General features: G+C 39.2%; 1 protein-coding gene across 1 annotated transcript; it reads right to left on the reverse strand.

Annotated features, from left to right (window-relative positions):
• Positions 1 to 1,089: 1,089 nt before the first annotated feature.
• On the reverse strand, positions 1,090 to 11,199 carry noxo1.1.S (NADPH oxidase organizer 1 S homeolog). The gene is given in 9 exon segments (XM_018239313.2): positions 1,090 to 2,062; positions 2,064 to 2,463; positions 2,580 to 2,697; positions 2,951 to 3,064; positions 3,744 to 3,934; positions 5,354 to 5,534; positions 6,613 to 6,688; positions 7,341 to 7,421; positions 10,628 to 11,199. Coding segments are annotated over 9 exon segments (1,386 nt in total). The 5' UTR covers positions 10,799 to 11,199; the 3' UTR covers positions 1,090 to 2,008.
• Positions 11,200 to 12,395: the final 1,196 nt, after the last annotated feature.

Below are 12,395 nucleotides of genomic sequence, written 5' to 3' on the forward strand. Positions count from 1 at the left end.
TTATCCGCCATGTGTTCTGGGGTATTATATATGAATTTGGCAGTGCGCAGGCCTAGATTTGTAATGAGGCCACTAAGACTCGGGCCCAGAGCGGCAAGATTTCAGGACGCAGCTCGCCAGTGCTTCGTGTGGGTACCCATGAAGGCAGGGCGGGCACTAGGATCATGTGCCAAAGAGGGAAATCCGGCTCTAACAGTGCATTTAGAGATAGAGGAAAAGAATGAATGAAGGGTATGAGGGAAGGCAGGGGGAAGGTAATGATAAAGGGATACACCAAAGAAAGCAGAAAGATTTGGGGGCTGGCTGTAGTGAACTGGATTCCAGAATGCATGTAAATTTTGGGTGTAGGCTGATTTGCTGCTCTGTTTACCCCCAGGCGCGGATTTGTGGAAAGGCAACCTAGGCCCGGGCCTAGGGCGGCAGCATTTTAGGGGGGCGGCATGCTGCCCAACAACACCCACATTGGTTCAAAAACACTGGGGATGCGCTGGAGATACAATAATTTTTTTAATTTTCCGTGCGCCAATCCCCATTGCTCCTGTCCCCCTGGAGGATGTGCCTAGGGGAGACCACTATGTAAATCCGGCCCTGATTACCCCTAAAACTATAGTAGGCTAACAGTTTTTTGAAGTTGAACTAAAAATGCTGGGGCACATGGGGGGTGTTTAAATGTAAAAAAATCCCGACAACCTCTGGAAGGGGTAATAAATACAAACAAGAGCTTGTGCATAACCTTTGAGTTTCCTCACATCAACCCAACTCTGGGGTGTTAGCAGTGGATGGGGGGGGTGGTGCCAGAAAGTTCCATATTTTGTTTATATTTGTCTAATAAATATTTATTCAACTATAGTATATTGCCATAGATTTCACTCCCCACATACTCTCATTTATTTTCTCATACTGGTGTTCTCAGATGAGAGACTGCTGCGAGATAAGCACATGTACATAGGGAGAGATTTCCAAGAACAAACGGAAAGAATATTTTAAAACGGTTTTATTTCTGATTGTAGAAATCACGATGAGAGCGAGTTCCATCATTACATCGATATATATATATATATAGAAAAGTACTGACAGTGCCCCCAGCTGCTTAATGAAAGCTATTAAATAATTGTATTGTTACTAAAAACCATACACTTGCCATTTTATTGGTGCTTATAATTATACTGCACACAGCCAATCAGATTTCTCCTTACTGGGCTGATGGCTTAGGCTTTAGTGATTCTATAATTTTTTATTACCATTTGCTTAATTATGCCACTGGTATATAAAATAATGCATTTGTTAGATATATGTGCTTAAATGTGAATATATTTAAAAAAAATATACAGTATATATAAAAAATAATAATAATAATAATACCTTGATACAAAGTACATAGTCATCAGTAGAAAGACCCGGCCACCCAAAGCAACACCAGCTATACAGTCTACCCCATTTAGATTTCTTCTATTACTCATAGTAAGGGGCACCACCAAATGAGACAGGCAGACATTAGACAAATGTGAAAAATACCACCTTCCAGTTGTTTTATGGTTACTGGTTGTAATTTTGCAATGGAGCTAGTTACCTATCCCTGGGGTCATGAAGAACTGTTCCTAAAATAGTACTATTTCTTCTCTCCAACCTACCATGGTACTCTAGGCATCCATCTGCCTTATGTTTTTCCTTATCTTGATGGGCACAAAACCAACCACCATTGTCTCCAGAAGGCCAAAGCCTTTCTGATATTGCTGGCCCAAGAGTGTGTGTGTGTGTGTGGGTTGCTACTAAATATATATAGATACATAATTATAATGCCCTTTAGAAACCCCACGTCATATCACTGTTATTGGCCAGGTGTAATCATCAGGGTAGAGAAAATTCTACTACATTTAAAGCTTTACCGCTTCTTAGATTCATGCCAACAATGGGCATTAAATAGACCTTGCATTTACCGCAGAGATCCTCAATCGATTTCACTTCAGCAAAATTCTATTGCCAAGATGATCTATAGTCAGACAGACAATTATTTGCCCCTTGCCAGTTGAATCTCCACCAGAACCTCAGTGAGATGTGTTCTGCACAAGAATTTTTTGCACAGTGCGTTTGGTCACGGTGCTACAATTCTGGAAAATTTCATTTGCTTTTGGCCTTGCGGGAATTTTAGGAGCACAAAAAGCTGGCTCAATGGCTGACAGAGAGGTGTTAGAGCCATCTGCTGATGACTCCCCGTCCGAGACTGAGGGTGAACTTGAACTATCCAGATCGGAAGCCACGGAAGACCTGTTATTGGATGTGACTGATGCGTCGCCGACAGACTGAGACCGGTCTCTATCCTCCTTCTTGATTTCATATTGCCTTTCATAGAGATTTGGAGTAGAAATGTACATGTCTCGGCCAAGAATGTTCTGGAACTTCTCACAAGGATTTCTGTATGGCTTTAGGTAGATGGATGGGATATATCCTGACCTCTTGTTGTACCTGGAGTAATGTAGCATTCAACACATTTTAATTACTTATCTCCTGTATTGGATGTGTGCTAACAATTTCTTATAACAATATTTGGTGGTTGGTCTGGGCAACCAAGATGATCTTACCTGATCAGCCACCAGCCATTGTCAGATTTTTCCAAAACTTCCACAATGACGCCAATACTAACGGGCATTTCATCAGAGTTCTGGGCCTCATAGGCTTTCAGTACAACACAGAAGGTTCCTGTGAAGTAAAAACATGTAAATTTGAGTGAGGAATCCTAGACTGATGGTCTACCTGAGGTGTTATGTAGGATGAAGCAATGAAGATGGAACCCCTGAGCCAAGTGTCTTAACCAAACATGTCAGGGCTGTCCTAAACGACAATTGGCAGCATCCTTGGCCATCTATTGGCCAATAGCAAGTCTTACAACAACTGGCTCTCTCCACTTTGTGTTTGCTAAAACCATGAGTTCCAACAAGAGCTTTGAACCTACCTTGATCTTGACATTCTTGGTTTCCGCAGACATCTTCAGTATTTCTGTGGGCTTTCAAGTAAGGTGCTGGAAACCAAGCAATTTGCCGATCTTCATTCTCAACCAGCCACCACCCTGTAAAAGGAGTATCATTAGACTGCATCCAAGACTAACTACAAGAGTATGCAGTTGTTTCCTTTTTCCCTGGAAACGCATTGACTCAGCATATAAATAGGCATGAATGTATGGAAATGCTACACAAGTTGTTGACCCCTGGGTCAAAGATTTCATCACATTAGATGTCTATCCAGAGCAACCAGGAAAGGATAACACCCAAGTCTCGTTGTTGACCCCCCCCCCTGACATCATAATCAATATCTGCCCAGATAAATGATTGATTAGGGTGCTATTGTTTTGGTCCATACATAGCCTATTGATTGAAGATTCAAAAGTGATCATGCCACTAGGCAATATGGACCCATGTATATAGTCATCTATATTGACAATTTAGCCTTGTCTAAGGAGCAATTGTGGTCACAATTTTTCTTATTGTCTCCCTTAATAAAAAATTAGACAAGAAGTCGGCCAAGTGGACAAGGATGTCTGATGTCATTAGTGGTGTGACCAGCTGAACAAGGATGTCAATTTAACTTTCCATAGTAAAAGCTGCGAAGGGGGGTTGAAACCTAAAATTTTCAAGACTGGAGGTTGACTATTGCTCTCTTACTTTCTTGCCACCCTACATTTAGATGTGGCCTTCTTCTTACTAGCCCAATCCTTCCTGATTAGCTAAGGTCTAGTACAAGGAACGCACCTGTGCTCTCTTTCACTAACACATCCAGCAACTCATGTTGCTTTGCAGTGAATGGCTTATTTTTCAGGTCAACCGTTTCAAAGTCAGCAGTGCAGCGATAAGTCAAGGAGACGAGGGGTCCGGAGACATTAAAATTCTGACTCGGGCAGATGCTCTTCTCTTCCTTGCTGTCTGAAGGCATTATCACCAGACTGGAACAAACACAATAACAAGTTCTTTCAGTTAATATTACGCCATGTAAACAACAAAGTATTGATGTTTCCTTTCCTTAAAGATACAAAAGATCTCTTGGCAAACCACTCGCATCATGCAATAAAAATAGGACCTACGGTTTCACCTGTGCATAATATTTGGGCGTAGTGACATTGAACACTGGCTTCACACTCCCTGAAACAGAATATGTGTATTTTTCCTCCCAATAATGTCAATTTGTTTAGTGGAAAGGTCAGGCCAATTCAGGATAGTGCATGAGGAATGAAACCACTATATATAGTACATTGCAGTGGTGCAACTGTCATGTGGCTGCGTTTTAGTGTTCGGATTCGGTTTGGCCAGCCTTAAGGATTTGGCCTGAATCTGAATCCTGCTGAAAAATGCCGAATCCCAAACCAAATCCTGGATTTTGGTGCATATTTAAAGTAAATATGCCACTGTTGACAGTTGGACAAAGCTGTCTATCAAACACAGGGTGGTAAGATAGGGGGCACATTTATTTAGCTCGAGTGAAGGAATAGAATAAAAAAAAACTTTGAATTTCAAATGATTTTTTTGGCTACTTTGACCATCGAATTGGCTACTTCGACCTTCAACTTCGACTTCGAATCGAACGATTTGAACTAAAAATCGTTCGACTATTCGACCATTCGATAGTCGAAGTACTGTCTCTTTAAAAAAAACTTCGACCAAGTACTTCGCCACCTAAAACCTACCGAACATCAATGTTAGCCTATGGGAAAGGTCCCCATAGGCTTCCTAAAAATTTTCTGATCGAAGGAAAATCCTTCGATCGATGGATTAAAATCCTTCGAATCGTTCATAGTCGATGGTAAATCCTTCGACTTCGATATTCGAAGTCGAAAGATTTTACTTAGACGGTCGAATATCGATATTCAACCCTAAGTAAATCTGCCCCTAGGTGTCAACCTGACATATAGCTCAAATAGCAATATTATTTAGGAGGAGAATTATCAGCATCGGAATGTAATATGAAAAGTAGGAGGTACACATACAATGGTCTGAATGCTGGGCTAGATTTGGGGATGATGTAGAGGGGAACAACATGTGGATGCAGAGGAGCTTTCTGTAAAATATGCCGCAAGGTTTCTAATCGGAGAATGATCCTGCATAATAAATTAATCATTATGCGGGATGATTCTCCAATCAGGACGAATGTACAAGCATATCTACAATGTACATCATGATGTTGCCCATTTATACCAGAGGAGGACATCAAAAGCCATATGTGGCTCTATACTGTAAATTTGGAGGGCAAGAATAAAAGTCCCCCCCTCCCCCCACATAATTTGTTTTAGATTCCACAATGAAACGGTTGGTGCAAGTTCTCTATGAGAAGTAATAAAATGACCTCGTTCTTGGGTAATCAGCATTACCTGTTTTCTGGGAAAGATGGATTCAAGTCATTATTGTGCAGGGTAAAAAACTGCACCACGAGGGGGCACTGCGAGATCTTGCCGTCAAGCTTTAGCAACGCCCGGCAGTAGGTTTCCAGCTGTCGCAGTCTCTCTAAGTACTTTCTGGAGTCCTTTTTCTTGGAGCTGCCATGTAAAGCATCTGAAACAAGATCAATAATATATTTATTAGACTACAGTAACGTCACAGTAGAAAATGAAGGGTAAAAATATATAGATTTTAGTGAACAGTTCCATCTACTGGCAATACTGTACAAATACTGTGCAGCCTGCGAGACAAGCTAGATGGCGCTAGAGATATATTTTCCTGTACTAACACCACCCCACATGCAGAAGGGAAGTCCCGGATACCCAGAACCCCTTGATAATACAGGTATGGGACCTGTTATACAGAATGCTCGTTTTCCGGATAACTGATCTTTCCGTAATTTGGACTTTCTTACCTTAAGTCTACTAGAAAATCATGTAAACATTAAGAGGCTGATTCACTAACTTCGAGTGAAGGATTAGAAGTAAAAAAACTTCAAATTTTTGTGCTCCTCGACTATCGAATCGGCGTAAATTCGTCTGAGTAGAATGATTCGAATAGATCGAGCGCAAAAACGCTGCGACTATTCGCCATTCGATGGTCGAAGTACTGGATCGAGCGCAAAAACGCTGCGACTATTCGCCCATTCGATAGTCGAAGTACTGTCTCTTTTAAAAATACTTCGACTGCCTACTTCGCCACCTAAAACCTACCGAATTGCTTTAAAAGCCTATGGGAAAGTCCCATAGGCTTGTTTTCCAAGTTTTTGATCGAATAAAAAGGCATTCGATCGAATGAAAATCCTTCGAGCGAATATTCGATCGAGCGCCTATTCGACTATTCGCCAGCGCGTAAATTCGCCCGAATTGCCTATTCGATTCTATTCCCCAGTCGAATTTTGAGGGATTTAACCCCTCGAAATTCGACCCTTGATGAATTTGCCCCTAAATTAACCCAATAGGCTGGTTTTGCTTCCAATAAGGGTTAATTATATCTTAGTTGGGATCAAGTACAAGCTACTGTTTTATTACTACAGAGAAAAAGGAAATAATGTTTTAAAATTTGGATTATTTAGATAAAAATGAGTCTATGGGAGAGGGGCATTCCGTAATTTGGATCTTTCTGGATAACAAGTTTCCGGATAGCGGATCCCATACCTGTAATATAAGCGGATCCCAGATCTCAGTGTTACCTTTAAGCTTGGGGATTGTCCTTTCTGATTTTTTCATTGCTCCGGCTTCTAATGGGAATTTCCTCTTCAGCTCTTTCTGTGATGGAGGAGAAAACTGTTTGTTAATCCTTTGTATTTATAAGGCAGGACAATAATGCCACATGTTATTATCCATAATCCAACCCCAAGGTTTAGAACCTGTTTTATTTACCATTACTACCTCTTAAAGACCTCCCATGTTATATTAAGGAGATTGTAAGCCCAGAAATACAATTCTTTCAGTAACAACCACATAATAAATATCTCTACAATTTGCATCAAACCTTTCCCCAGCCTGTCATTGAATCCCCTACCTGGTTGCTAGGATTAATGAGACCCTAGCAACCACAGAAATGGTGAGCAGCGGGGGGTGGAGTACATTCAAAATTTATAAAATACTTTATAGAAGAATATATGACCCCCTCCAGAAATGTGTATCAGAATTGCAGTATAACATAGTAGATGTGGTTGAAAAAAGACACAGATCCATCCAGTTCCACCTTTTCTATATATAATATATTATTAACATTTATTTATAAAACATCTTTCTGCCTACCTACCTGCTTACTTCATTCACACAGTGACTCAGAACCTTTATCAGTGCTTTATTCTGGGTTGTGGGTGGGGATGGGGTTGTACATACATTTTTGGGAAGATAATTCAGATTTGAACCTGCTGCAGTAGAACTAAACCCCCCAAAGGGCATTTACCTGGAATTTTTTAAACTCTTCGACGGTTCTGTAAATGAGCACCTTGTTGTGGTCCGACCAAAGCACAGAGAACATGTACGTCTGCAGGTAGAAAACAATACTCAGTTATTATAGTTATAATGTTATGCTGCTGGTTACTATGCATGGTGCATAGAGATAGACAGACCGATAGATGATAGCTAGAACTAGAGCTAAATGAACAGATAGATAGAAAGATAGATGGATGGACAGATAGATGATAGATAAAGGGTTGGACTGGGGGGGCCCAGGGCCCACTGGGCTGCTGTCTCAGGGGACAGGAACACTGAATTTGGGCAGGGAGCAGGTCTGGGCCACCCGTTTCTTTCCTGAATAGATAGATAGAGGGATAGATACACCCCATTGATATGACTCTAATCTCCTGGCCAGAGAAGTATTTGGCAAGAAATATTTGGGTTACTTGAAGCTGATAGATATTATTATCTAGCATGCCAACGTGGTCTTTCCTTGATTCCTGATAAGAACAATTTTGCTGTGTCTGATCACTGGTTGGCTGAAGCTTTGTTGGAATTTATGGCACATCCTTCTAGTATAAACATTGATTCACTCTCTAGCAGATTTCAGGATGTATGTCGGGTGGATAACCATCCTTTATTAGGAATATCCTCTAAATGGTCTGAATTTCTTCTTCTCCCTCTTGTTAAATCTATATATGATTATAACAATATGATTCTCTCTGAGAGCTGGAGAGTTCAGCAGTTTAAACGTGTTCATTTAGGCTATGGGAAAATGTATGCAAAAGATGAGTCCTCCAGATCTTATTCTTATTGCCCTAAATGTGAAGAACACAGTGTTGATTTATTCCATTATCTCTGGTCCTGTCCTAAGTTAAGTATTTTTTGGAGTGAAGTCTCGAGATTTTTGAATTGTAAGATGAAAACTAATTTTCCGTTATCCCCTAGTTTTGCTTTATTGCATGTTGATGACAATAAGCTCTTCTCAAAACCTAGTCTTGATCCAATATTTCAAGGAACTAAGAATTTGGTTGGTTTATTTATGGCTGCTTCCAAGAAAGCCTTATTCAACCATTGGTTCAAGAATGATTCTCCTCTTATACCAGATATCATTTCACTACTTAATCAACTGAGCTGGCAGGAAGCTATGAAGGCTAAAACTGATCACACCAAGTCGAGGCAATATTTTAAAAATACATGGTCACTCTATTTTGAGTCATTTGACTCCAAAAACAAAGATCAAATCTATAAGTTCCTCCATATTTAATTTTATTTCATTCTGTGCAAATTTATGGAAACAATGGTCTTTTTCATTCTAGTTTCATTTATGTCCACTGGGTGTATCTATGTCTGTGTGTGTATGTATATATTTATATATATATATGTATATGTGTGTGTGTGTGTGTGTGTATATATATATATGTTAGCTTACAGTCTGCAATCACAGTTTGATTTATTTGTTTAATAGTTTTGTTAAACTATTGCCTTTGATATGTCCCTATTTATTGAGGACTTGTCTGATTCTGCTTGTTTTATGGTAAAACTTCAATAAAATATTTGAAAAACGAGGGATAGATAGATAGATAGATAGAGAGAGATCAATAGGCAGACAAGAAAATGGATAAACAGATAGGTAGATAGGCAGACAGATAAACAGATAGAAAAAAGGGTGGTTGTGATAGACAGATAGATAGATAGATAGATAGATAGATAGATAGATGATAGATAGATAGATAGATAGATAGATAGATGATAGATAGATAGATAGATAGATAGATAGATAGATAGATAGATGATAGATAGATAGATAGATAGATAGATAGATAGATAGATAGATAGATAGATGATAGATAGATAGATAGATAGATAGATAGATGATAGATAGATAGATAGATAGATAGATAGATAGATAGATAGATAGATAGATAGATAGATAGATAGATAGATAGATAGATAGATAGATAGATAGATAGATAGATAGATAGATAGATAGATAGATAGATAGATAGATAGATAGATAGATAGATGATAGATAGATAGATAGATAGATAGATAGATAGATAGATAGATAGATAGATAGATAGATAGATAGATAGATGATAGATAGATAGATAGATAGATAGATAGATAGATAGATAGATAGATAGATAGATAGATAGATAGATGATAGATAGATAGATAGATAGATAGATAGATAGATAGATAGATAGATAGATAGATAGATGATAGATAGATAGATAATTGATAGATAGATAGAATAGATAGATAGATAGATAGATAGATAGATAGATAGATAGATAGATAGAATAGATAGATAGATAGATTTGATAGATAGATAGATAGATAGATAGATAGATGATAGATAATAGATAGATAGATAGATAGATAGATAGATAGATAGATAGATAGATAATAGATAGATAGATAGATAGATAGATAGATAGATAGATAGATAGATAGATAGATAGATAGATAGATAATTGATGATAGATAGATAGATAGATAGATAGATAGATAGATAGATAGATAGATAGATAGATAGATAGATAGATAGATAATTGATGATAGATAGATAGATAGATAGATAGATAGATAGAATAGATAGATAAATGACGGATAGATAGACAACAGATAGATAGAGGATAGATGACAGATAGTTAGATGGTAGGTAGATAGATAGACAGACAGACAGACAGACAGACAGACAGACAGACAGACAGACAGATAGATAGATAGATAGATAGAGGATAGATAGATAGATAGATAGATAGATAGATAGATAGATAGATAGATAGATAGATAGATAGACAGATAATAGCTAGATAGAAAGAGAGAGACATTGATAGACAAACAAGTAAATGGATGAACAGAGATGTAGATAGGCAGACAGACTGACAGACAGATAGACATATTATAGATAGATAGATAGATAGATAGATAGATAGATATCCCTTAAAAACCAGTCACCTTTTAATATACACTCAATAGAAATGCTCAATGTATGTAAAGTAAGTTGTCAGCATAACTGCCATTGAAATCAATGCCCGTCCCTTTCTGTACTGCTGGTTCTGACTCTTGAAGCATTGGCAGAAGTCAGCCTGCTCAGGTCTGTTAACCAGCTAATGCCTGCTATGTTGTTTCTACCGGTAGAACCAGCAGTGCAGAGGATGGCAAGGGGCAGATAGATACTGCTTTCAATAGCAAATGCAATGACACCTTACTGAATATTCTGTGTATTGGAAAGTTGCTTAAAATTAACATTTGGGTTTAGATCCCCTTTATAGCGCGTCTAACCTTGTGGTTGCCATGGTGCATGAGTGCGATCCCTTGCACTTCTACTGGGTGCCGGCTGCTGCTCTGCCTCATGGTTGCTGGGAGCCGGCGATGCTGCTGAGACTTGTCAGAGAGATGCTGAGGCTGCACTTGCCAACACCTGAATAAATGCATGACTGGGGGCGGAGCCATAAGACTCCCTGCCAATGAGGAAGCAGCTTCTCTGGTTTCTTTCCTCTATAATGATGCAATGACAGGAGAAAGGAAACTTCTGTTGCAATTTGTAGAACAATAATAGGAGCACAAATCAGCGAGTTGTTTCCTCTTTGCCTTTGTTGTGTGCAACTGTAGCATTTCCCTATGTTATGGAAGTCTCTGCCCTTCCCCTGGCACCGTCCCCTTCACTAAACACTTGCGTGGATTATTCCAGGTACAGTATGTAGCCTCAATAAGTTGGGGCACCATCAGCAACCCCGTCTTTCCTTTGGGAAAGTGTAATATATACAGTTTGCATTTTCAGCGACCCCTACTGCTGTACATGGGCAGCCCACACTTGGGTTAAAGGGGTTGTTCACCTTCCAAATACTTTTTCAGTTCAGTTATTTTCAGATTGTTCTCCAGAAATAAAGACTTTTTTCAATTACTTTCCATGTTCCATATCTTTTTTTTCCTCCAAAATCTACGTTTAAAGTTTAAAGGAGACACTTTGTGTGAAAAATAAGAACGTACCAGTGCATTATACTCATTTAGATATAGAAGAATTGTGCTTAAAAAAGTAGTGTTTCAGGCTGATTTATTGAATATTTCTGCAAAAACCCTAATAATCCCTCCCTTCTCTTCCAGCCGGCGGCTCTCAGCTGACTGCACTGTAGGACAGGAACCAATCAGCAGCTAGCAGGACCTGATAGGGAACTGAAGCCAAGCCAAGGATCCGGTGCGATCCAATTATTGAGGATATCAAGCAAATATTTATTTCCAAAAATCAGAAATTAGCGGGCATTCCCACCACATGTGCAGTTCATCGCCCACTACATCACAGCCTCTAAAGCAGGTTGGTTCAGAGTGACATATTCGGTTGAGCTTTGCTGGAGTGAGGTACCAGTCGTATAATAGCTTATAAGCATTTTCCTTAATAAATGTATTAATGGACGCCTTCCTGATATTGTCAAGAGCCAGTTCCCATTGTGCCTTCTCCTGCACCTTATGAAGTCTCGTTTCCCATCGTTCCATATATTTATGCTTGTCTGGAGTGGCATAAGAGCGTAAATGAGCATAAATCAAGTATATTTGTCCCTTATCATGGGGGTGAGCGCAGAGATATTCAAAAAAGGTCTTTGGATTGGATGTTTTACCTCTGTGTTTTTGGATAAAATGGCTGAGTTGCAAGTAACGGTAATGTTCCCGCAGAGGAATAGAGTATTTGGATCTTAGATCCTCCCAAGTGATGATTTTGCCAAATGGAGTAAGGCTATTGATATCGAAAAAGTCATTGTATAACCACCATCTGAAAGATAGCGAATTTTGTCCTGGAGGAAAAAATTGGGTTATAAAATAGTGGAGTGAATGGAGACGGATTTGAGCAAAGCCCTTCATTATACTTATGTTTCAGTTTATCCCCAGTATATGCTGCTGGGGGTCCAACATCTCGTGGATACCACGAAAAACCTTTAGGGGGTTGTTGTGCCTCTAAGGAGACCCATCTAACTGTATCCGGAGACAGGTGAAGTTTGGTCAATTGGGCCATCTGGGCCGCACACCAGTAGTGATAAAGTTTAGGAAACAGTGGCGT

This window comes from Xenopus laevis, chromosome 9_10S (genome assembly GCF_017654675.1).
Source record: "Xenopus laevis strain J_2021 chromosome 9_10S, Xenopus_laevis_v10.1, whole genome shotgun sequence".
NCBI lineage: Eukaryota > Metazoa > Chordata > Amphibia > Anura > Pipidae > Xenopus > Xenopus laevis.